Below are 23,406 nucleotides of genomic sequence, written 5' to 3' on the forward strand. Positions count from 1 at the left end.
CTGGACACAGAATCTGGACACAGGCAGACCTGGCTGCCCAGAGAGGACAGGCTGTGCTCCCACTGCCAGCGGGGAGAAATAGAGACAGAGGTGCACTTCCTACTGCACTGTGACAGATACTCTGGGATTAGAGAAACATTCTTCCCTAAACTCAGAAATCTAGTCCCAGAGTTCCCACACCTGCCAGAATCACAACGGGTCCCAATCCTACTGGGAGAGGGAGGAGGGAACTCAGTTGAACTGGCAGCCCAGTATGTAATCTCCTGTCACAGCCTGAGGAACAGTAAGCTTGTCTCTCAGTAATGCTCCATATGTTTGAATATATAATTGTCCTATGATGTGTCTTTATTGTAAATGTCTGCAGAGGGGGGCAGAGTCTTACCCAGGCCGCGCAGCTCGGCCGGCAGCAGGACCTGCCCCAGCTCCAGGAAGGGCCCTCGGAGGTGCGGTGCGGCCAGCGGGGAGGGCAGCAGAGGGAGGACCTGGTGCAGCACAGCGGGCAGCTGCTGACACAGGCCGGGGGGCTTCCTGCTCACCAGCGCCCCCAGCAGGCCAAGTGAGTACTGCAGCTCCCGGTCCAGCTGAGACGCAGAGAGAGACGGGGAGAGGTTGCAAGGATGGACTGTCCAGTGCTGGACAACACGCACCTTTCAAACCCAACCCGCTGCTCCCCACAGTTAACGGTGGGGGGCGAGAGGGGGAGCCCACCTGCTGCAGCCTCCGGCGGACAGAGGCTTCCTTCTCCAGCTGCGCCTGCACCATCTCCTTCTGCTTGCTGCTGAGCTGCACCTCCTCCTTGATGCCCTTCTTCCTCTTCATCTCCTGCGGACAGACAGGTGGGGGTCAGAGCCGCCATGGCCGCGCGGAGGGACGGGAGGGACGGGAGGGACGGGAGGGACGGCCCTCACCTCCTTCAGCTCCAGCTCGATGATCTGCTCCTTGAAGGAGTAGGCCTTGTTCTCCCGCTTCAGGTTACCCTTCTTGGCGCTGTCCTGCTGGGCACTGCGGAGAGGGCACAGATCGGGCCAGTCAGCAGCTGGACAGCCAAGGGAACGCACCAACACCACCACCACTGTGGCCAGCAGCTGGACAGCTGGGGGCACACGGTGATGACCACAACCCTCTGGTCATCAGCTGGACAACCAAGGGAACACAGTAACAGCCACAACACTGCAGTCAGCAGCTGGACAGCTGGGGGCACACAGTAATGACCACAACACTGCGGCCAGCAACACTCTGGCCAGCAGCTGGACAGCTGGGGGCACACAGTAACGATCACAACCCTCTGGTCAGCAGTCAGACAGCCAAGGAAGCACAGTAACAGCCACAACACTGCGGTCAGCAGATGGACAGCTGGGGGAACACAGTAACAGCCACAACACTGCGGTCAGCAGCTGGACAGCCAAGGAAGCACAGTAACGACCACAACACTGCGGTCAGCAGCTGGACAGCCAAGGAAGCACAGTAACAGCCACAACACTGCGGTCAGCAGCCGGACAGCTGGGGGAACACAGTAATGACCACAACCCTCTGGTCAGCAGTCAGAAAGCCAAGGAAGCACAGTAACAGCCACAACACTGCGGTCAGCAGCCGGACAGCTGGGGGAACACAGTAACGACCACAACACTGCGGTCAGCAGCCGGACAGCTGGGGGAACACAGTAACGACCACAACACTGCGGTCAGCAGCTGGACAGCCAAGGAAGCACAGTAACAGCCACAACACTGCGGTCAGCAGCCGGACAGCTGGGGGAACACAGTAATGACCACTACCCTCTGGTCAGCAGTCAGACAGCCAAGGAAGCACAGTAACGACCACAACACTGCGGTCAGCAGCTGGACAGCCAAGGAAGCACAGTAACAGCCACAACACTGCGGTCAGCAGCCGGACAGCTGGGGGACGCAGTCAGGACCTCGATGCCGACGCGGCGGTCTACCTCTGGATGATGCTCTTGTCGTACAGCTCCCCCTCGGGCGTCTGCATGATGGCGTACTCCTCCCGCGTCACATGCAGCAGCGCCGGCGTCTCCAGCCCCGCCAGGATCCGCCCGACCACGCGCGGGAGCAGCTGGCCCGGGGACAGCGCCGAGAGGGAGCCCGCCGCGTTCAGCGCCGCCTGCCGGGACACGCAGAGCGGACAGTTCGCAAACACGCCCGGATCTCGGGGATCGGATCGGGTCGGACACCGGACCGGGACTGGACGTGGGCAAAGAAACGCGAATTGGGTCCGAGGATCCGATATCCCCACGGAGACTGTCGGCAGACCGAATCCTGACTGGGAAACGGGCTCGGGAAGAGAAGTCACAATGACCCGGTGAAAACCGGACCGCGGATCCGGACGGAATGGGAATGGTGGCGGTCAGAGGCGCCGGCGGTCCTGACCTGGTCGGAGATGTCCCGATCCAGAATGCGCGGGAGGATCTCGTCCACGTGGCTGTCCACAAACTCGGCGGCGCTGATCTTCATCCGGGACAGGACGGCCGGCCAGAGGTCCCGCTGCGCGGCCTCTGGAGAGGGGCGGGAGAGGAGGCGCGCGTCAGGACGGGGCCAGGCCGCGGGGGGCCCAGGAGCCGAGCTGAGCCGAGGGGGGGGGGGACGGACACTCACCGATGGAGGGGTGGTGCGCCACCACGATGACCTCCGCCGCCAGGTTCTCGGCCTCCGCGGGGTCCGCCTCCAACCCCGGCACGGCCGTGATGACGCACAGCGCCTCCTTCAGGACGCGCGGGGGAGTGTAGGTGCGGCCGAGCTCGGACAGCTCCCCCGCCTCCGTCACCAGGGCCTCCGGGGGCAAAACCTACAGGGAGGAGGAGCAACTTGTGACCTCCGCCATCCCACTTTATTCCACTCCTCTGGTCCTGTTCGACATCCCAACACCCCCACCCCTTCGCTCTCTCTCAGTCTGTCGCCATCCTCCTCCGATCAAGCAGCTGCTGACTGCTCTGCTCTTGGCTGAACCTGTTCTCACGCTCCAGCATGGGGGTCGAGCAAAATGAAAGATCGGAACGCATCCTAGAGGCCACAGGTGGAAATGCGGTTAAAGCCGAGATTGAGAGGTATTTCTTTACCCAAAGGGGTGCGGGAGGGTGGAACAAGCTATCCATCCACGTGGTTGGAGCTGATACCCTGGCTTCTCCGAAAGTTGGGGCACCAGGATTAGATCCTGGGATGAATTAGCCACTAACTGCCGAACAGGCTGGGTGGGCTGAACGGCCTGTTGTTTCTTAGTTGACTTTCAGTCCCTCTCAGCTCTGCCACAGTGCCCCTCGGGGGAGGGCACGCCTACTGGAGCCCCGGTCAGACCTGCAGGCTCACCGCAGGCCACAGGACCCCCCGGCGCTCGGCCTGGTGCCTCTCTCACCTTGTGCGAGCTGAGCACCGCCTTCAGCTCTCCCAGCAGGCCGTGGGCGAGCTGCGCGCCCCCCAGAGAGCCCAGCAGCCTGCGCACGGTCTGCTGCGCCTGCCTGCGCACACGCCAGCCCCGCGACATCATCACGGACACCAGGGCACGGTGGTACATCCTGCCAGAGAGGGAGGGAGAGGGGTGAGACTGGCACAGAGAGAGAGAGGGAGAGGGTGAGACTGGCGCAGAGAGAGAGAGGGAGAGGGTGAGACTGGCGCAGAGAGAGAGAGGGAGAGGGAGGGGTGAGACTGGCGCAGGGACAGAAGGAAGTGGAGTGATGAGAAGGTTTTGAGGGCAGCAGAGACTGAGGGAGAGAGAGAGACTCACTGCGCTCTGTGGTCGGTGAGCCGGTGGGGATGATCCAGGAAAAGTCGTTCACACAGCTGGAGCACAGTGCACAGAGCTGTGGAGGGGAAGAGAGAGAGAGTCACACACAGCTGGAGCACAGTGCACAGAGCTGTGGGGGAGAGGGAGAGTCACACACAGCTGGAGCACAGTGCACAGAGCTGTGGGGGAGAGAGTTACATACAGCTGGAGCACAGTGCACAGAGCTGTGGGGGGGAGAGAGAGAGAGTCACACACAGCTGGAGCACAGTGCACAGAGCTGTGGGGGGGAGAAAGAGAGAGTCACACACAGCTGGAGCACAGTGCACAGAGCTGTGGGGGAGAGAGAGAGTCACACACAGCTGGAGCACAGTGCACAGAGCTGGGGGGGGAGAGGGAGAGTCGCACACAGCTGGAGCACAGTGCACAGAGCTGTGGGGGGGGGGAGAGAGAGAGAGAGAGTCACAAAGCTGGAGCACAGTGCACAGAGCTGGGGGGGAGAGGGAGAGTCACACACAGCTGGAGCACAGTGCACAGAGCTGTGGGGGGGAGAGTGAGAGTCACACAGCTGGAGCACAGTGCACAGAGCTGGGGGGGAGAGAGAGAGAGAGTCACACACAGCTGGAGCACAGTGCACAGAGCTGGGGGGGAGAGAGAGAGAGAGTCACACACAGCTGGAGCACAGTGCACAGAGCTGGGGGGGAGAGAGAGAGAGAGAGTCACACACAGCTGGAGCACAGTGCACAGAGCTGGGGGGGAGAGAGAGAGTCACACACAGCTGGAGCACAGTGCACAGAGCTGTGGGGGAGAGAGAGAGTCACACACAGCTGGAGCACAGTGCACAGAGCTGGGGGGGAAGAGAGAGAGAGTTACACACAAATGTCTCCACAGGGAAGGGGCTTGAACCCAGGGTCCCCAGAATGAGAGCAAATTTGCATCCGCGTCAAGGTGTGTTAAACCCTGTCACACACGGAGGCTCAGACTGTCACACGGAGAGAGCGCCTGGCACAGTCGGGGGCTCACCCTCCTCCGGGGCCTGGGACAGGAACTTCTCCGCCGTGAACAGCTGCTGCTTCTCGTCCAGCACCAGCGGCCAGAACCCCGCCAGCCTCCCCTCTGGACCGCGCCCCGGACCGACAAGAGAGACAGAGGTCAGATCAGACGGCACCGTCCAGCACCCCGAGTCACAGCCGCGCTAACGAACAGGCGGACCGCCACGGTTAAGGAGCACGTCTGCAACGGGACAGCAGAAAAGCGGCGCAGGACGGAGGAGGAGGGGCGTGTCCTCACCCGTCAGCGTGTCCACCAGGCAGAGGCGGCTCAGCAGGACCGCGGCCGCCACGCCCTCGCAGAGCAGGGCCTGCTGGGTAGGCTGGGCGGCGGCCTTCTCCACCGTCTGGGTCAGCAGGGGCAGCAGCTCCACGGCCTGGGGCAGCGTGTCTCCTGGGCAGACGGACAGGCAGGTCAGCCTTCTGCTCCAGCTGCCAAAGGCCCCGGCGAAGGCCTGCAGCGCCTCTTAACGCTAACAACGTATTTTAACGAGTCTTCTCCTCCTGGGAAGACTGTAGCGCCTCTTTATTTTAATGGTATAATTTAACGAGTCTTTTCTTCTTGGGAAGACTGTAGCGCATCTTTATTTTAATTATGTATTTTAACGAGTCTCCTCTTCGCTACAGAAAGAGACTTGAAATCGGACCCCCTGCCCGGCCCCACGGCCCCTCCGCGCGCCGGACACTGACCTTTGAAGGCTCCCAGCATGCCCTGCAGGTAGGCGTGGCGGACGGGCGAGGTGCTGGTCTTCAGGGTGAAGGCCTTCTTCAGCCAGGCCAGCAGCGCCGCCGGCACCTCCACGCTGAGGCGGCCTGCCCACTGCGACAGCACGCCCACCGCGTGGACCAGGGTGCCCTCGTGCACTGGGGAGAGGGACGGGGTGTCAGAGCTACTCCTGCTGCCGGCTGCGGAGCCTGGAGGACAATGGCGGGGGGGGGTATATAAGGGCCGGACGGACCGCCATGGCGTCTCCTACCTTCCTGCTGCAGGAAGGGGATGAAGAGCTCCACCACTCTGGTGCTGAGGGCCTGGCCGGAGCCGCCCGAGGCGGCGTGGTGACTGAGACTGCCGATGCCTGCAGGGAGAGGGCGGACACGCGCTCAGAGACCCAGGAATCGGCAAACCCCCGCCCCCAGAACCCCAACCGGCGTGCCCCACTCCGCGCCGAAGCGGATGCACACCCGCGGCGACAGGCACAGGAGCGCGCACGCAGGGCTGCACCCCAATCCCGAGAGGGGCGCCAACGCCCCCGGCCACACAGGGGTGATGGGAAAGAGAGGTGCTGGTTAAGCAGGCGGGCTGCAGAGGGGTACCTGACAGGACGCTGATCTTCTGCGCCACCACCGTCAGCTTGCCCTCCGACCCTGCAAGAGAACAGCGAGCCATGAGCACGTGCCGATGCGCGACTCCTGGTCCTCAGGACTGGTGCGCCTCCAGGTTTCACTGCAGCTCAGCTCTTCAATTCGCCTGTTACTGGCTCGACTGGAACAAGCGAGCAGCCTCTTTCAGCGGGTGTGATGGAGAGAACTAGAATACCTGCAGACACACCAGCTCTGCAGGATTAGGACTGAACAGCCCTGATCTAACCAGAATCCACCGTACGAGAATTAAAACTGGCCAGAATTAACAGAATTAACAGCACCCAGCCCAGCCCCAGTTCAGTACAGCGCTGGGACTAACAAAGCGCTCCTCCTGCTTTGTATCGGGAGCTTCGGAGCGCAGAGCGGAAGGGAAGGTTATGCCTCCAGCCCTCGGGCCCAGTTTCCTGGGACGCGACCGGCGCCATACGCAGCTGTCAGAGTCCCCCTGGACTCCAGGGAAGCGTTACCGCGGTGTGAGCTCGCGCGCGGGCACCACCCACCTCCCAAGATGCTGAAGAGCTGGGTCAGCAGGTCCTGCACGGCGGATGGGTCGCTGCACTGCTGGGCCAGGTTCCGCAGCGCCACCACCGCCTGCCCCATCAGGGCTGGGTTATTGGCCTTCAGCTGGCCTGCAACACAGCAAGAGTGAGACAGCTCAGCCCCCAGCTCTGCCTCCAGGAGCACAGCAAGAGTGAGACAGCTCAGCCCCACCCTCAGGAGCACAGCAAGAGTGAGATAGCTCAGCCCCCAGCCTCAGGAGCACAGCAAGAGTGAGACAGCTCAGCCCTGCCCTCAGGAGCACAGCAAGAGTGAGACAGCTCAGCCCCCAGCCTCAGGAGCACAGCAAGAGTGAGATAGCTCAGCCCTGCCCTCAGGAACACAGCAAAAGTGAGACAGCTCAGCCCCCAGCTCTGCCTCCAGGAGCACAGCAAGAGTGAGACAGCTCAGCCCTGCCCTCAGGAGCACAGCAAGAGTGAGACAGCTCAGCCCCCAGCCTCAGGAGCACAGCAAGAGTGAGACAGCTCAGCCCCCAGCCTCAGGAGCACAGCAAGAGTGAGACAGCTCAGCCCTGCCCCTCAGGAGCACAGCAAGAGTGAGACAGCTCAGCCCCCAGCTCTGCCTCCAGGAGCACAGCAAGAGTGAGACAGCTCAGCCCTGCCCTCAGGAGCACAGCAAGAGTGAGACAGCTCAGCCCCCAGCCTCAGGAGCACAGCAAGAGTGAGACAGCTCAGCCCCCAGCCTCAGGAGCACAGCAAGAGTGAGACAGCTCAGCCCCCAGCCTCAGGAGCACAGCAAGAGTGAGACAGCTCAGCCCTGCCCCTCAGGAGCACAGCAAGAGTGAGACAGCTCAGCCCCCAGCTCTGCCTCCAGGAGCACAGCAAGAGTGAGACAGCTCAGCCCCCAGCTCTGCCTCCAGGAGCACAGCAAGAGTGAGACAGCTCAGCCCCCAGCCTCAGGAGCACAGCAAGAGTGAGACAGCTCAGCCCTGCCCCTCAGGAGCACAGCAAGAGTGAGACAGCTCAGCCCCCAGCCTCAGGAGCACAGCAAGAGTGAGACAGCTCAGCCCCCAGCCTCAGGAGCACAGCAAGAGTGAGACAGCTCAGCCCTGCCCCTCAGGAGCACAGCAAGAGTGAGACATCCAGCCCTGGCACTCAAACTGGCAGAAGGAGCTGACGTTTTACGCAAATGACGCTGTTGGCCTGGTCCGTGAAACAGACAACGAGAGATCGGCCGGTCGGTCGGTGGACTTACTGGCCAGGCCTTTACCGATGTCCATGGCATACTGGCTGAGGTCAAGGGTCACAGAGGACAGCAGGCTGGAAATCGCTGTTCGGAAAGAGAAGATCACCCTGGTTACACAGAGCAGAGACTACCTTATTAAGACTAATAAGGTCTAATAATGGAATAAACCTATTACTTGTTCCTTTGCAGCCTACGCATGCTGACGCAGCTACCCACCTGAACTACTACCTTATTAAGACTAGCCTACTTCTTGCTAAACAGTAAACTGCACACTTATCCAGATACAGCAGACTTATTGTTAATTGAACCTCCTTGCCAAGTAGAGAAAGTCAACTCGCCCGAGAAATCCCCTCCACCCCCACAGCTGGAGCAGCCCAGGCTGCTGGACCCTGAGCCCCGGAACGAAAACGCAGACAGGGTCCGAAGTGTCGGGTCCTGTGTTCACTGCTCTGCTCGGGCCGCTAGCAGCAGGAGTGCGACCCCTCACCCTCGACCCCTGACCCCCGACCCCGCCCGCAACTCACTCTCCATGGCGTTCTCTGGGCTGCGCAGGAGGGACTTCTGCAGGGCAGGCAGCAGCAGCTCCTTGAACTCGGCGTGGCTGACGTGGCGAAGCACGGGGGCGCACCTCTCCTGCGGGCGACAGGGCGACAGCACCCTCCGGTTAGCGGCTTCGCCCCGAGCTTTCAGGTTCTGTCACGCCTCTGACCCCCCCCTTCTCCTGGCCGACTCCCCAGCGGCGAACCAAACCCCTGACACTGTGCACGACACAACCTGGTCATCTCGGTTCTGGCTCACACCCCGCCCCCTCCCCCAGCTGAGACCGAACCCAATTCGACCCGCTTCAGGATGCGCTCACCAGGATGTGGTTCTGAGGCTTGGACTTGCTCATCAGGACCGTCTTCACGTAAAGGTCCAGCAGGCCGCTCTGGAGAGGGGACAAGACAGGTTAGCAGCAGGACCCAGAACCCATCCCAACTTGCTGCACAGACTTACTGTATGTGTCACTCTGACCTTGTGCTTGTCCACAGTGGCCATGTCTCTCTGGGTGGAGCAGAAGTCCACACACACCCCCAGCAGGCCCAGGGAGCTCTGGTTCTGGTCCAGACTCAGCAAGGTGGACAGGTACTGATCTGCCAGGCCCGGGTTCTGGAGAAAGAACGACCAGCGACGTTGAGAGCACAGACGGACAGTGTGGCCCGAGCGATGTGGGGAGCCCCAGCTCTGCTCTCCTCAGAGGTCCCAGCTGCTGAAGCTGCCCGTTTCAAGACTGTGGATGATGACAGACTACGCTCCACAATGAAATAGGTTTACTTGAAGATAAAATGCTTACCTTTAGTGTGATACTTGCTCCGCTAAACTACTGTGCCCAGAAACCAAACACCAGATCCCACCCCTCTCACCCCACAGGCCCCACCCCTCTCCTACAGCCTCAGGTCTAGCCCCCCAGGCCCCACCCCTCTCCAATAGGTCTAGCCCCCCAGGCCCCACCCCTCTCCAATAGGTCTAGCCCCCAGGCCCCACCCCTCTCCAATAGGTCTAGCCCCCAGGCCCCACCCCTCTCCAATAGGTCTAGCCCCCAGGCCCCACCCCTCTCCAATGGGTCCACCCCCCCGGGCCCCACCCCTCTCCAACGGGCCCCGCCCCCTCACCTGTGCCCACAGCAGATGCAGGCTCTTCAGGGCCGACGCGACAGTGTTCCTGCGTGCTCCTCCCAGCACCTCGGACAGCAGCAGACTCTGCACCTCCACCTGGCAAAGACAGAGCCGTCAGCACAGCCCAGCGATGAGCACGGCTCCCTGCCTGTGCCGGCTCATGGGCAGAAAACACCAGGCGTTTCAGACAGCACTAGTTACTAATCCTGGCCTTAATCCAGCTCTTCCTCAAGAAAGCCCAGGAAACGTGCTCACAAGCGCACAACCTGCTGAGAGCTACTAGGAAAAAGACACTCAGGACAAGGCAACATGGAGAATCGTAGCTTTTATGTGCTGCATTTGTTTCAGGGACATCTTAATTGTCTTGACTAATTGGAAAGATCACTACCCAGAATAATCTCCTCCAAACCTAGACGTTTTACAACACATTTTAGCATCTTAAGTGTAAGTAAAGGCACATTTCCCAGAGTATATAAGGAGAAAATACACACATTCAGTAATTCTCCAGCTCCTCTGACCTCAGTTCTCAGAAAGATGCACTTCTTTCTGCTGTGGTCTTGCAGAACTACTTGATTCTTTCACACGCAGTCCGATTTATCCCTGCGCCTTCTCTACTGCCAGTAAAACCCGGAACAGCTCAGCGTGCTGCGCATGAGGAGTCTGACCCATCCGGCTGTGCCAGACACTCACCAGCTTCTTCCAGGTGGGGCCCTCTCGGCTGTCGGGGGAGGGGAAGACGGCGCGCACCAGCAGGCAGGTCCAGGACAGGGCCAGCGAGGCCGCTGGGGCCGAGCTCTTGCTGCAGGGCGGGGGGGGGAGAGAGGGTGTGAGGCCGGGGCTGGGGACGTCACTGATAACCCAGCCCAGCCAGCTATAGTCACGGCCAGCGATCAGCAGGCCTAGCCGGTGAGGGAACCGCCAGGCCATGGAGCTGGGCAGGGGCCTGCCTGCCTCACAGCCCAGTCAACACCGGCACCAGCGGGGGCTCACCTGGGCGTGCCCGTCTTGCTGATCACGCCGCAGGTCTGCAGGCTGTGCAGGAGGTTGGCTGCCGTGGCGCTGGGCTGAGACTCTGCCAGCCGCCGGATCGCACAGTGCAGAGCCCTGCAGGACGTCGCGTCCCTGCACAGAGGACAGAGGCGGGAGAGAGACAGGGTTAAACTGCAGGAACAGACAGAGGGACAGGGTTAAACTGCAGGAGCAGACAGAGGGACAGGGTTAAACTGCAGGAGCAGACAGAGGACAGAGGGACAGGATTATACTGCAGGAGCAGACAGAGGACAGAGGGACAGGATTATACTGCAGGAGCAGACAGAGGACAGAGGGACAGGGTTAAACTGCAGGAGCAGACAGAGGACAGAGGGACAGGGTTAAACTGCAGGAGCAGACGGAGGACAGAGGGACAGGGTTATACTGCAGGAGCAGACGGAGGACAGAGGGACAGGATTATACTGCAGGAGCAGACAGAGGACAGAGGGACAGGATTATACTGCAGGAGCAGACAGAGGGACAGGATTTAACTGCAGGAGCAGAAAGAGGACAGAGGGACAGGATTAAACTGCAGGAGCAGACAGGACAGAGGGACAGGATTATACTACAGGAGCAGACAGAGGGACAGGATTATACTGCAGGAGCAGACAGAGGGACAGGATTATACTGCAGGAGCAGACAGAGGGACAGGATTATACTGCAGGAGCAGACAGGACAGAGGGACAGGATTATACTGCAGGAGCAGAAAGAGGGACAGAGGGGAAAAGACACTATTAAAACTGCAGGAACAGACAGTGGACAAAGAGTCAGAAAGGGAAAAACAAAGTTTATAAAGAAAGAGGAGGCCATGCGGCTGTCTGGAGAGGGAGAAGGACAGGGCTCAGTCCACAGCCCAGGGGAGGGCCGTAGCTCTGCTGACCTGTAGCGGTGAAGAGTCAGACAGAAGAGTCGGCACAGCCCCTTCACCGCCGGCTCCGGGAGCTCTGGGGGGAGAGAGAGGCCGTCATGACCGTCCTGCTGCCAGCACACAAGGGGCAGCGGAGGGCACTGCAATTTACTGCCACTGACATGCATCACGTATATAATGATTAAACATCAAGCAGACACGGGGAGCGATTTAGCTCAGGTAATCGGTTCATTCGAAAGCTGCTGATGTGCACGCAGTACGGCCTCACCTTTCCCCATCATGCATTGCTCCAGCTCTCCCAGAATCTCTCTCCTCTCTCTCACGCTGGCCGTCGTCACCTTCACTGCAAACTTCTTCAAGGTCTCCGCAACCTGGGCACCATGGGAGCGAGAGAGTGTTAACACTGCACTGCCCCCTACAGGACACTCAGTAACCTGGGTGCTGTGCCAACAGAGAGACAAGTTAACAGCACAGCACTGCGCTGCCCCCTACGGGACAGTCAGCAACCTGGGCGCTGTGCCATCAGAGAGACAGTTAACAGCACCACAACGCCCCCTACGGGACAGTCAGCAACCTGGGCACTGTGTCATCAGAGAGACAGTTAACAGCACCACAACGCCCCCTACAGGACAGTCAGCAACCTGGGGGCTGTGCCATCAGAGAGACACTTAACAGCACAGGACTACGCTGCCCCCTACAGGACACTCAGCAACCTGGATACTGTGACATCAGAGAGACAGTTATCAACACAGGACTGCCCCCTGCAGGCCCCTCCACGCCTGGGCGCCGTGGCGGTCCAGTCAGAGCGGGCGGACGCCCTGACAGAGACAGCACTGCGCACTTCACGGGCAGAGACCCGCAGTATCGTCTCCGGGCGGTCTGACCGAGGGCGCATGCGAGCGCAGTGCTGTTTTGCCTTGACGATAAAAAAAAACCCATTTGTAAACAACAAAAGGCGAAACTTAAAATCGCCGGGGCGCTGGTTTAGGTGCCTGTAGCAGACGTAATGCAAGTCTAAAACCAGTTAACATATTAACATCTGGTGTCTGTCAGTCCGACCGTGGCCATCTGTGGATCTCGGTCCCTAGCTAAAATCTACGCGTGGCTGTGGATGCCTTCTGTTTAAGTGGATTCCTTTAAAAAGTGTTTCTACGGGTTTTAACGAAAAGCTCCGAGCGGGGAACACAGAGCCTTCACTTCCGTCCGGCACCATCAGATAGGCCGGTTCGGAGAGCTCTGCCGAGTCGGTGTCTGTCAGCATTTCTGAAAGTGGGTTCGCACTTTTTTGTCCATTAACGGACTTCTGTGATTCATTACTGATCACGCCGAGGAGAAAGACAATCGACGGTCAATAATATCCAGTATATACATAAAACATCGGCTCTGGAGTTGGCGCATCAGAGTGCAAACTTCGACCAGGAAGGTCTCCCACGGTATGCTTCTCCCTTTGCAGATTTAAAATGTTGGGAGGTAGCGGTTAGTCACTCCCGTGCTATGAGCAGTACCACCGCCTGCGGACCGGTCTCGTCTCTCTCCGTCGCCCTCTCCTCCGATATAGAGCATCGCTCGTTCCGGCTAGTCCGGCTCTGTTGCGGAACACGACTGCACGACCCGATCAGAACCAAGCGCAGCCGAAACACCGACACTGTAAAAACACATTTTGTACAATTCAAACACACTCAAACCTGCGTGTCCGCCGCCATCTTGCCGGTCTCGATCCAGGAAGGAATTGGCAAGCAACCACTTCCGGGTTATCGCGCTGTCCCCCCACGTGGACTTATTAATCGTGCTCGCTGTTTCTGATGGGATGTGGGCCAACTTGCCTTCTCCTGCCATGTTACAAATGTAAACTGGCCTTATTTTCTTTTGCATTGACAGTATTTTACTCCTCTATATTATATTTTCAACCTGTTGTTTTATCTTATTCAGGTTTGTCCGCTGTCGGTAAGTGTCCCAGTAGAAGAGAGAGAGTCTTTATTAACACACCGCGCTGTGGTGTGTGTAGAGGAAGTAGGAATAGAAGGATACTTTATTGACCCCGTGAGGGAAATTGCAGTGCAACAGCAGCCTGGCACAGTCAACACAGCAGAGTTTAACGAAATGAAACAATAATACAACAGTACAATACAGTCAGTACAGTCAGTGAGAAGTGCAGTAAAAAGTTAAAAAACGGAGTATACAGATGTGCTCACAGTACAGAAGGTACAAAAACAGACCCGAAAGTACAGTACACAAAACATTGTATTGCACATTATAAATATATTGCACAGAAAAACAATTGTAAACAGGAAAAGAAAACGGATGTTAGCAGAGAGTTTTATGTTTAGTCCAAAAACAGGTCAGTGTTGCCCCTGCCCAGGCACACAGTGGATGAGTTGTACAGTCTTGTGACAGAAGGCCAGAATGACCTCCTGTAGCGCTCCCTGTCGCACCGTGGGTGGATCAGCCTATTGCGGAACGTGCTCTTCATTTCCACAAGCATGTCATAGAGGGGATGGGAGACGTTGTCCATGATGGCCTCTAGTTTGGACACCATTCTCTTCTCAGGCACTACCTCCAGGGTGTCTAGATCAGACCCAATGACAGAGCTTGCTCTTCGGATGAGCTTGTTCAGCCTGTTAGCATCCCCTGCTCCAATCCCAGAGCCCCAGAACACCACCGTGTAGAAAATGGCACTCGCTACCACCGACTGATAGAACATGTGTAGCATCTTACTACACACATTGAAGGACCTGAGCCTCCTCAAGAAGTAGGTCGGCTCTGACCCTTCTTGTAGATGGCCTCGATGTTCTTAGTCCATTCCAGTCTATCATCGATGTGCACTCCCAGGTACCTGTATGAGTCAGTTATCTCCATGCCACTCCATTGGATGCAGACCGGAGTAGGTTGGACCCTCTTCCTCCTGGGCATATGGGCTTATATAACCGACTCTTACCAGTAAAACCGGGCTAGAGACTCCTTTCCAGGTTATGCATTGCTAACAAAGCTGTAAGGCCAAACAGTTGCTCACGTCTGCTGTGAATTTATATATGCAAATCAGCACAGCAGCTGCGCACCCCTGATTTAGATGGTTCTGCTTGTCGGTGCTGAGAAATGGTGAGGACCTAATAATAATATCAATTCTCCTAATTCTTCACACCAGACAAGAGCTTTCTCTCAGAACACCAAAACCCACTATAACCTGGTTTCCACTCGAGAAACTCTGCTGCACAGGATGGTTCATGCCCTGTAAGCCCTATTGTGAATGTAGGGATTGCCGGACAGTTAGCAGCTCTGTCTCACTACCACAGGGGTTCCCAGCTCAACCCCTTCAACCTCAATTATGTGCCTCAGACCCCCCCTTGAGATTTTAACTAAATCAAACTTTTCAATAAATGTAGATAAAGGCTACAGCAACCCTCTTAACAAGCTTTTCACTTTGTAAAATATTACCACTACTACTGTTCCTTTTCTTATTGCATTATAAATAGGACTATTGAATTTGACATTGACGTGTCCATCACACTCTCGCGCACGCCTGGACAGAAGAACAAGAACAGGTTTCTATTGATTATCTGCTTCTCCAGAGAAAACACTCCATTTTGGATTGAAGTCTCCAGGAACAGTGACAGAGGGCACACATCAGGATCTTCGCACAGTGAAGCTAGAAAACAGGCAGTTTCTCTCCACAGTGCGTCCTGCTGCCCCTCCACACCTCTTTAACCAGTGTTCATCTACCCCAGTGACTCCCAGTGGTCAGGGCAGCCCAGCAGAGTTAGCACTGCAGGGGCCCTGCATTCAGTTCCAGAATTGGGGTGCCATCTGCATGGAGCTTGTATGGTCCCCATGTTCATATGGGTTTCCTCCCCCAGTCCACATACTAGTAGGTAACTGGCTCTTGGGAAGATCATCCCTGGTTTTTTTATCTGTCCTGCAGTGGTCCAGCCTCCTGTCTGGGGGGGTCTCCAGCATCACACATGTTGATTGAGGGGACAGGCTCCAGCTCCCCTGCTACCCCGACTTGGAAGGTTAGGAAATGGATCAACTCCAGGAGGTTCCTGGAGATGTATTGCAGGCACACTTTTGTTATATTTGGACCTTTCCCTTACATTTCTACCCGTTTCATTTCAGTTGCACATTGCAGTGAACTGCACCTCATTCAGGATGGAAACCTCATAGCACCCCCATGCTGAATGAACATCCCTCCTCCTGGAGAGTCAGGGTCAGACCACCCTTGAGCCATCAGTTTAGAACATGCAGGCTGTGATCAAATTAGATTTTTGGTTCAATCAGGAAGTGATGAGCATCACTTACAAACATACATTTCAAACCATTGCTGAGCTTCTGAACCAATGATCCAGAAGTGTCAAGACCTCACGTGGCCTAAAACTTTCAACTCGACCTTCGTTTGGTCCACGATGCAACCTGGTTTTTATCACCAGAGAAGCACTGCTGCACAGAACAGTTTATGCCCTTTGCAGCCTTTGTATGCTGATGCAGATACCTACTTGTACCGAATCAGTGTCCTGCTTCAGTTGTCAGAAGCAATCTGTTCCTAAACATGCAGAACTGGTTCAACGCTGGACAGCACCTTTCTACTGTTACAGTTCTGCAACCAGGGTTCCCATCCTGTCCCAGAACCGTAACCACAGAAAGGATCCGAGTGCATCAATAACACAGGACACGAGACAGCGGTAGAGTCTTTTGATTTTATTGGGCTGTTCTTGCCGCAAAAGCAGGGCCAGGGCAGGGGTCTAGTCGAACAGCCCGAAGCCCATGTCCTCATCGGACTCCTCCGACTCCTCCTTCACCTCCTCCTTGGCAGCCGCTGGGGCAGCCGCAGAGCTCTCAGCTGCCACAGGGGCGGCGGTGGCGGCAGCGAAGGCAGAGGGGTCGGCCAGGAACTCCTTCACCTGTGCAGGGAGGGGGACAGAGAAGAGAGACGGGGTCACACTCAGGAACTTCGCTCCAGCAGAGCTGCGGAGAACCCGCCTCAGTAACTGTACCCCCCAAATTCAGCCTCTGCAGTCCAGTGCTGAAATACTTCCAGACATCCTACATCCTCATTTTACCAAATTCCAGGCAAGACGCCAACCTGAGGGGAATCCCATCCTCTCCTGCCTGCCTGACCTCCACAACCAACTGCCTCGCCCATCCCTAAAGCCTAAGGAAACGCACGATCCTCCGAACCGACACGGACAGAGCCGGAGGATCCGAGTGTCCGAGACCAAGCGTCCCTGCCAGCCCTGGGGTGCAGGCGGACAGGGATAGTAGGAAACGAGTTGATGTGCGCAGGGGGAACGACAGCAGGGCACCGCGCGGCCGGGCTGTAACAGATCCTGCGGACCACAGACCACATTCATAGACAGCGCAACTACCCGACGTCAACACCCACTCCCCCAGTATCGCCGACATGGACTACGCGGTACAACGACTTGTACCGATGACTACGCTTCCCCGAGATGGTGCTCGTATAGGGCAAGCGATGGGCGCAGTACGTACCTTGTCAGCCAAGGGGAAGGAGTAGTCCGTCTCCACGGCAATGGCGAGGACCCTCTTGTAGCCGTTGATGATGGAGTGGGGGATGGACGCCACCGTGGGGTAGCCGATCTCCAGGCACACGCTGGCCACGTTCCTCACGCCCTGCGGAAGAGGCACGCGGTCAGTGCTGGTGCAGAGCCACAGCGCCCCCCTATAGCCCACTGGGCCGGCCGCACCAGCGAAGAGCCGAGGCCCCCCGGCACCCCCCCACCCTCACCTCCAGGAAGCGCTGCTGCAGGGCGTCCTCGGTGATGTCCAGCACCTCGGGGCTGTACACGCTGCCGTTGTCGTACACCTGCTGGATGATCAGCCCGAAGGAGAAGGGCGAGATGTTCAGCATGTTGAGCAGGGTGGCCTCGCTGGCGCCCACCTTGTCTCCCGTCTTGATCAGCTGCACGTCGCTCTGGAGGGAGACGGACAGGAGAGACGCGTCAGCACCTTCGCCGCGCCCGGCGCAAGGCATCTCAGGGGTTCTGTCCTCAAACAGATCAGGACCTGGAATTCCTGGATCGAGACCAGCCTGCTCCGGTTCAGCTTCACTGCCTATTCCGTCACTACTCCTTTGTCAAGGAAAGCCTTTCCTCGGATTTGTCACGAGAAATTTCTTTTACTCTCTTCTCAACTCAAAACCCACCTTTTAACCAAGGACTATCTCCGATTCCCCTTCATTCTTTCTGTATCAACCTGTATGTTTTCTTTTACCTTTTATTATACTTTACTTTTCATCCTATCACTAGGTACAGCATCCTTGGGCTGGAAAGGTGCTTTATAAATAAAAACCACACAATTATGACTGTTCATTCAGCATCCCCCCTTCTTCAGTGCCAAAGGCTCCATTCAGGGCTGTTGCACACCTTGCCCATAGCAAACATCACCATATTCACAAGTGTGCTGAAAACACGCTCACCACCAACCTCTGGAGCTAGAACTTAATCAAGAGGCTGCAGCTTACAGTTAAGAGGACAAGTTACTGTCCATTACAGTCTTTACTGCAGTAAATCCACATGCCTACCAAGAATGAAGCACTATTATATACACAACACAAGATCATCTCTAAATCACTGTAAGCACGGCAACTGTAATCTTATGCCTGCACTTTCTGTGGAACACAGCAGTGACTCGAAGAGCCAATGACCTCGCATCCATAAAGAGGGGTTTAAAATGCTTCTCGTGGTAACAAATACGTGTTATTCTGACAATACGCAGACAGCAGGTAGCCTACAAATTATTAAAGAAAACAAGTTTTTCAGAAAGGCAGGCATAGAAGGTCATCCAGTTGCTGGATGAGGGGGGCTGTGAGAATTGTAACTTATCTGGCTAAAAAGAGAGCTCAGCCAGGCACAACTGACAGAAAAGAGAAACCTTTTCTTCCTCTCATGCTTTAGTGCCTGGACTTCAGCTGAACTACAGGCCAGGTGACAGCTTCCCCTCTGTAGCCCGGTGTCCTGGAGAGAGAGGGGCTCCCTCACGAGTTCGAGGGGTTATCAGCACTGCAGGCGCGCAGGAAGCTGCAGCTCAGAGCCCTGTGAGCCCGACCGCCCTCCCTGCCCCCGTGTCTCACCAGGATCTCAATGGTTCCTCTGGAGATCTTGGTGGTGATGCCCAGGGCCTGGAAGAAGGAGGTTTTCTCGGGTCCCAGTCCGGTGTTCTGGGCCGGAACAGTCACATCGCAGGGGGCGATGGCTCCAGCTCGGGCAGCGGCCGGCACCTGACCAGAGACGCCAAAAACAAGGTTAACGAGCTAGCGGCACGCCGACGCAGGCCGAGCCGGAACGGCGGGCAGCGAGTGTCCGAGACCAAGCGTCCCTGCCAGCCCTGGAGTGCAGGCGGACAGGGATAGTAGGAAACGAGCTGATGTGGGCAGGGGGAACGACAGCAGGGCACCGCGCGGCCGGGCTGTAACAGATCCTGCTCCCGACACGGGCAGACCGCGCGACCCGGCGCTCACCTTGTTGGCCAGCAGCATGTCCCGGATCTCCGTCAGGTCCTCCTTGGTGAACACGAACCCCACGTTCCCGCGGATGTGCGGCAGCAGCCTGCGGACAGACGAGACGTCTCACCGACACGCCGGCCTGGCCCCCCCGGGAGGAGCCGTGCTTTCGCTTGTCCCTCACCCGAAACAACCAACCACACCACTGCCACGCTGGCGCAGCACCAGGACCTCCTGAAGGCCAGGGGGAGCTCATCCCGCTGGCGAGCTGGGCCGTACGTGGGCAATGTCCCGAGGTTTGGGCCGGTGGGAAGGATCTGGCCAGATGGCAGCTGTTAGATCATTCCTACCATCTCACAAACACCTCCCCAGCTCCCAGCTCCGTTCGGGAGCAGGCGAGAAGCCCAGGTCTGGTTCTCTTTCAAGGGGAGCAGCAACCTCACTGCTGTATTTCAGGGTCAGAAAGAACCAGCCATTGATGAGAGCATTTCAAACCTCAGTAACGGTAACTTGAAAAACCTCTAATTTACATCACAAAACAAATTTCCAGGTCTGCACAGATCTGCGATTCAGAACAAGGCAACAAAACTTCCGGTGAGGTGTTGCAGCCCCGTGACACTAAACAAGCAGGCTGGTGAATACATCTCTTTTAATCCAATAGAAATATTGCTCTCAACTTAGAGATGGTTTGGGCAAAGACGACTTACTCTGCATACAGATCACGTGAGAACATTTCTGCAGTGAAATGTCTGCTGCACAACCTGCACTTATTTGCTTTATAGTGACTAGAGAGCAGGAAGGGCCATTTCACGTCGCAGTTCTTTTGAACTCTCGCCCGTGGTGAGACCAGGGGTTTTCGACAACATGGCGACTCACAGTACTTTCACTAAGTTCGTGATATTGTGCTTAATTCAAAATCTGGTTCTTTCTATACCGTCAGTGAATTTGTTACAGAGATGTAATAACCGGTCGGGACCGCAGCTCCCCTTTAAGCCTGATCAGGTGCAGTCTGGTCTCTCACCCTCGCACCGGAGACAGGACCGGACCACTCACTTCTCCAGGGAGGGGTTGTTCTCCAGGTGCCCACGGATGGCCTTGCGCATCATGGTGTTCTTGCCCATCAGCACCACGGCCTTCCCGCGCAGAGACAGGCGGATGGTCTGCATCTGCTTGGAGCCCACGTTGTCGGCCCCCACGATGAAGCACTTGGGGTAGTCATCCAGCAGTTGCTGCAGGGGACAGGGAGAGCCCAGGGCATCCTGTGTGAGTCCGGACTCTTCCCCCAGGAGAATACAGCAAGAGCCTAGCCCCAGCTGCAGAGGAGCCCCACCCTGACCCTAACCACCCGTCTGGGGCAGCTCGCCACACACAGTACAGTGGAAAAGCTTACTGCCGTGCGTGCATGGACACTGGAATTCTTACTCACTGATCTCTTGGGACACAGCACAGCAGACAACACCACACAACGCAGACAGCACATTACAATGTGAAGACGTGCATCACGTCTGAGGCAGGCAGGACAAGCCGGAAGAGCTTTCCGACTCGGGGGGTGCTGATGCTCAGTCCCAGCAAACGCTAATGCAGCTCAATGCCCCTCCATCTTGGTTCCTGGGATCTCCAGCTGCCCAGCACCCCAGATCAAAGCCCTGGTCCTGCACAGACCCCATTAGCACCCCCATTAGTGGGGAAAACCACCCTGCGCCGCTTGTCCACGCGGTGTGTGGAGGATCCCACAGGGTTTGTGGGAGCCAGGCTCCTGTACAGCACTGAACCAGACCTAACCCACAGCCCGTTGAGGAGAGGGGCGACTTACGATGATTTTCATGAAGTAGTTGGACTTCCACGTAGCCCTGTCTTCCCTGGGCATCTTGGCTGTGCTCTCAGGGATTGCCAAACGACTGGTTTAAAGACAAGGTGTCAACTGGACAGGGAGAGAGAGGAGAGAGCACAGCGCGTCAGACACGGCAGAAACACCGAGCTGTGACTCAATCTGAAAACCACACTTTTACCTTACCACGATGTACGACAGTCTGTAATAAGTTTCATGATACTAATATATGATATTAAAACATATTAATAGCACGCTAAACTAACGCCTCACAGAGGAGAGCTAAAAAAGGCAAACATCAATCACACAAAATTACCAGACCTTAAATATCTCCATCATGACCACCCTTACAAGTAGCTACTTCAAAGAGGGAGTTATTTTCAGCGGTTTACGACACCGCAGAGAAAAGGACTTTTTCTAAAGTCAGTAACGCTCCTTGGACGCCCGGAGAGCAGTTGTAACAACAAAAACTAACCGCCTCAGACACGCAGCTCAACCACATGCCCGCTGCGACTGCACACCGAGTAATTACACGCAGATCGCGGCCCGACTGCTCGCTGAAACGAGGCGCCACGGAAGGCGCACATGGCGACCCGAGCCCGAGGCGGCATGACGCCGCACAGGCCGCGTCCGCGCCCGCCGCCTGGACCGGGGGACGGGGGCAGCCCTGCAGCGCAACGAGCGCTCAAGAGCGCACACACCACGACACATGATCGATCAAAACCCCTTTTTAATCCACGTCAAAGCCGCGCGAACGTGTCCGGCAATTACCTCACGGTCAGGACTCCGTGAAAGAAAGAGGAAACTACCTCCGGGAGCAACGGCTTTATACCAGAACCGCCAGCCAATGGAAACCGGGGAAGGAGGCGGTACAGGCGAGGTGATTGGCTGATCGTCACGTCAATCACTCGCAAAGCCTCCGGAACAGGAGATGGCAAAGCCGCGAGGAGAAATGACGTCAGCGACCCGCCCAGGAAATCGTCATCGCTAAAGGCCGTGCGATTTTGTAGTCTTTTGTTCGCCATCTTATAAAACAGAAACTCACTCTTACTGAACTCCATTCAAAACTTGAAGAAGAAGAAGAAGACAAAAACCACCTTGGTGGCTAGACAAATGTTAACTTATTGTGTTTTATAATTATCTCCGGCGGTCTATTGCTTTGTTGTGTTCATTTATCTTTTCTGGATATATTTTCTTCTTTGTTATGAATAAAAGTGTGGAAAAATGGTCTTTGCGAGCCTTAAACAAAGGCTTATCAAATGTATTAATTAATAATTCCCTACACTTATATAGCGCTTTTCTGGACACTCCACTCAAAGCTCTTTACAGGTAATGGGGATCCCCTCCACCACCACCAGTGTGCAGCCCCACCTGGATGATTCGCCAGTCCTCTCCCCACACACCAGCTCTCAGTGGGGAGGAGAGCAGAGAGATGGAGCCAGTTCAGAGATGGGGATTATTAGGAGGCCATTGTTACGACCTTAAAAATACATCTAGGGTCCCACCAAAAGTTGCAACACAAAAGAACGCCCGAGAGATCGGACTTCCCCAAGAAAATCAATCAACTTTACCCAGGGAGGCAGAGGTGCACATTTGTATTCCAACTGGAAGGGGAAAGACCGAAAGAAAAACAAATGAAAAAAAACAACTAGATAAGCTAGAAGAGGAAAAAAAGGTGGTCGTGCCTGACAGTGCGGCCCTCCCAAAAACAGCCTTTCGCGTCCTACCCATATCTACACTAACTACCCAAACCAAAAGCAGAAAAAAGAGCAGCACACATCTTTCCCCATCCCTAAAACACACCGCTCAACTCACCTCATCCACCACCTCCGATCTCTTAGTGTTCTGCCCTTTTGCAGTCTCGTTTTCCCCTTTCAGATGTTTCTGCCTCATTTGCTTAATGTCTTAATTAGGCACGACCACCTTTTTTTCTGGTTCTAGCTTATCTAGTTGTTTTTTTTAGGTTGTTTTTCTTTCGGTCTTGCCAGCAGCCATATCACCCTGCAACTCACAGCTGGCAGCCCCACTGAAGCTCAGCAGTGTGAGCCTGGTCAGTACCTGGATGGGAGACCTCCTGGGAAAAACTAAGGTTGCTGCTGGAAGAGGTGTTAGTGGGGCCAGCAGGGGGCGCTCACCCTGCGGTCTGGGTGGGTCCTAATGCCCCAGTATAGTGATGAGGACACTATACTGTAAACAGGTGCCGTCCTTCGGATGAGATGTAAAACCGAGGTCCTGACTCTCTGTGGTCATTAAAAATCCCAGGGTGTTTCTCGTAAAGAGTAGGGGTGTAACCCCGGCGTCCTGGCCAAATTTCCCCCTGGCCCTTACCAATCATGGCCTCCTAATAATCCCCCTCTATGAATTGGCTTCATTACTCTGCTCTCCTCCCCACTAATAGCTGATGTGTGGGGAGCGTTCTGGCGCACTATGGCTGCCGTCGCATCATCCAGGTGGGGCTGCACACTGGTGCTGGTGGAGGGGATCCCCATTACCTGTAAAGCGCTTTGAGTGGATTGTCCAGAAAAGCACTATATAAGTGTAAGCAATTATTATTATTAATTGGCAGCACCCAGAGAAAAAGGAGAAAACAATTAGGGAAAAAAATACCTCTCCAACTGAGGACTGTAACAGCCATGACTGCTAAAGGCCAGGGAGAGATTTGGCCAGGACACTGGGGTAACACCCCTACTCTTTTC

General features: G+C 56.3%; 2 protein-coding genes across 2 annotated transcripts in view; both read right to left on the bottom strand.

Moving 5' to 3' along the window:
* The window catches only part of gcn1 (GCN1 activator of EIF2AK4), a 31,506-nt gene extending 18,359 nt beyond the window's left edge, over positions 1-13,147 (bottom strand). The window contains exons 1-24 of the mRNA XM_088935624.1: positions 13,118-13,147; positions 11,701-11,803; positions 11,445-11,508; positions 10,526-10,657; positions 10,226-10,334; positions 9,533-9,631; positions 8,895-9,029; positions 8,740-8,808; positions 8,405-8,513; positions 7,890-7,964; positions 6,638-6,766; positions 6,090-6,140; positions 5,753-5,851; positions 5,466-5,639; positions 5,017-5,169; positions 4,750-4,842; positions 3,730-3,805; positions 3,361-3,520; positions 2,607-2,796; positions 2,382-2,506; positions 1,937-2,115; positions 909-1,002; positions 709-822; positions 383-581 (exon numbers count right to left, since the gene is read on the bottom strand). Coding sequence (XP_088791750.1) covers positions 383-581; positions 709-822; positions 909-1,002; positions 1,937-2,115; positions 2,382-2,506; positions 2,607-2,796; positions 3,361-3,520; positions 3,730-3,805; positions 4,750-4,842; positions 5,017-5,169; positions 5,466-5,639; positions 5,753-5,851; positions 6,090-6,140; positions 6,638-6,766; positions 7,890-7,964; positions 8,405-8,513; positions 8,740-8,808; positions 8,895-9,029; positions 9,533-9,631; positions 10,226-10,334; positions 10,526-10,657; positions 11,445-11,508; positions 11,701-11,803; positions 13,118-13,135 — 2,749 coding nt within the window. The 5' untranslated portion in view covers positions 13,136-13,147. The remainder of the gene's footprint in view (positions 1-382; positions 582-708; positions 823-908; positions 1,003-1,936; positions 2,116-2,381; positions 2,507-2,606; positions 2,797-3,360; positions 3,521-3,729; positions 3,806-4,749; positions 4,843-5,016; positions 5,170-5,465; positions 5,640-5,752; positions 5,852-6,089; positions 6,141-6,637; positions 6,767-7,889; positions 7,965-8,404; positions 8,514-8,739; positions 8,809-8,894; positions 9,030-9,532; positions 9,632-10,225; positions 10,335-10,525; positions 10,658-11,444; positions 11,509-11,700; positions 11,804-13,117) is intronic.
* Positions 13,148-16,106: 2,959 nt separating this feature from the next.
* Positions 16,107-21,551, bottom strand: rplp0 (ribosomal protein, large, P0). The gene is made up of 8 exons (XM_088935628.1): positions 21,482-21,551; positions 20,696-20,803; positions 19,936-20,111; positions 18,901-18,988; positions 18,514-18,660; positions 17,170-17,355; positions 16,914-17,054; positions 16,107-16,324 (listed from the first exon to the last, which is right to left on the bottom strand). Exons 2-8 carry the CDS (start codon positions 20,747-20,749, stop codon positions 16,166-16,168), a joined length of 951 nt encoding a protein of 316 aa, XP_088791754.1. The 5' UTR covers positions 20,750-20,803; positions 21,482-21,551; the 3' UTR covers positions 16,107-16,165.
* Between the last annotated feature and the right edge of the window lie 1,855 nt (positions 21,552-23,406).

This window comes from Atractosteus spatula, chromosome 17 (assembly GCF_055471065.1).
Source record: "Atractosteus spatula isolate fAtrSpa1 chromosome 17, fAtrSpa1.hap1, whole genome shotgun sequence".
Classification (NCBI taxonomy): domain Eukaryota; kingdom Metazoa; phylum Chordata; class Actinopteri; order Semionotiformes; family Lepisosteidae; genus Atractosteus; species Atractosteus spatula.

Bases quoted from the DNA above. Each gene is read 5' to 3' on its own strand.
- rplp0 (XM_088935628.1), bottom strand. From the start codon at position 20,749: ATGCCCAGGGAAGACAGGGCTACGTGGAAGTCCAACTACTTCATGAAA. The intron at 18,989-19,935 runs GTGAGTGGTCCG...GTCTGTCCGCAG, and splicing joins AACAACCCCTCCCTGGAGAA to GCTGCTGCCGCACATCCGCG. The intron at 17,055-17,169 runs GTGAGGGTGGGG...CCTCTTCCGCAG, and splicing joins TGCAGCAGCGCTTCCTGGAG to GGCGTGAGGAACGTGGCCAG.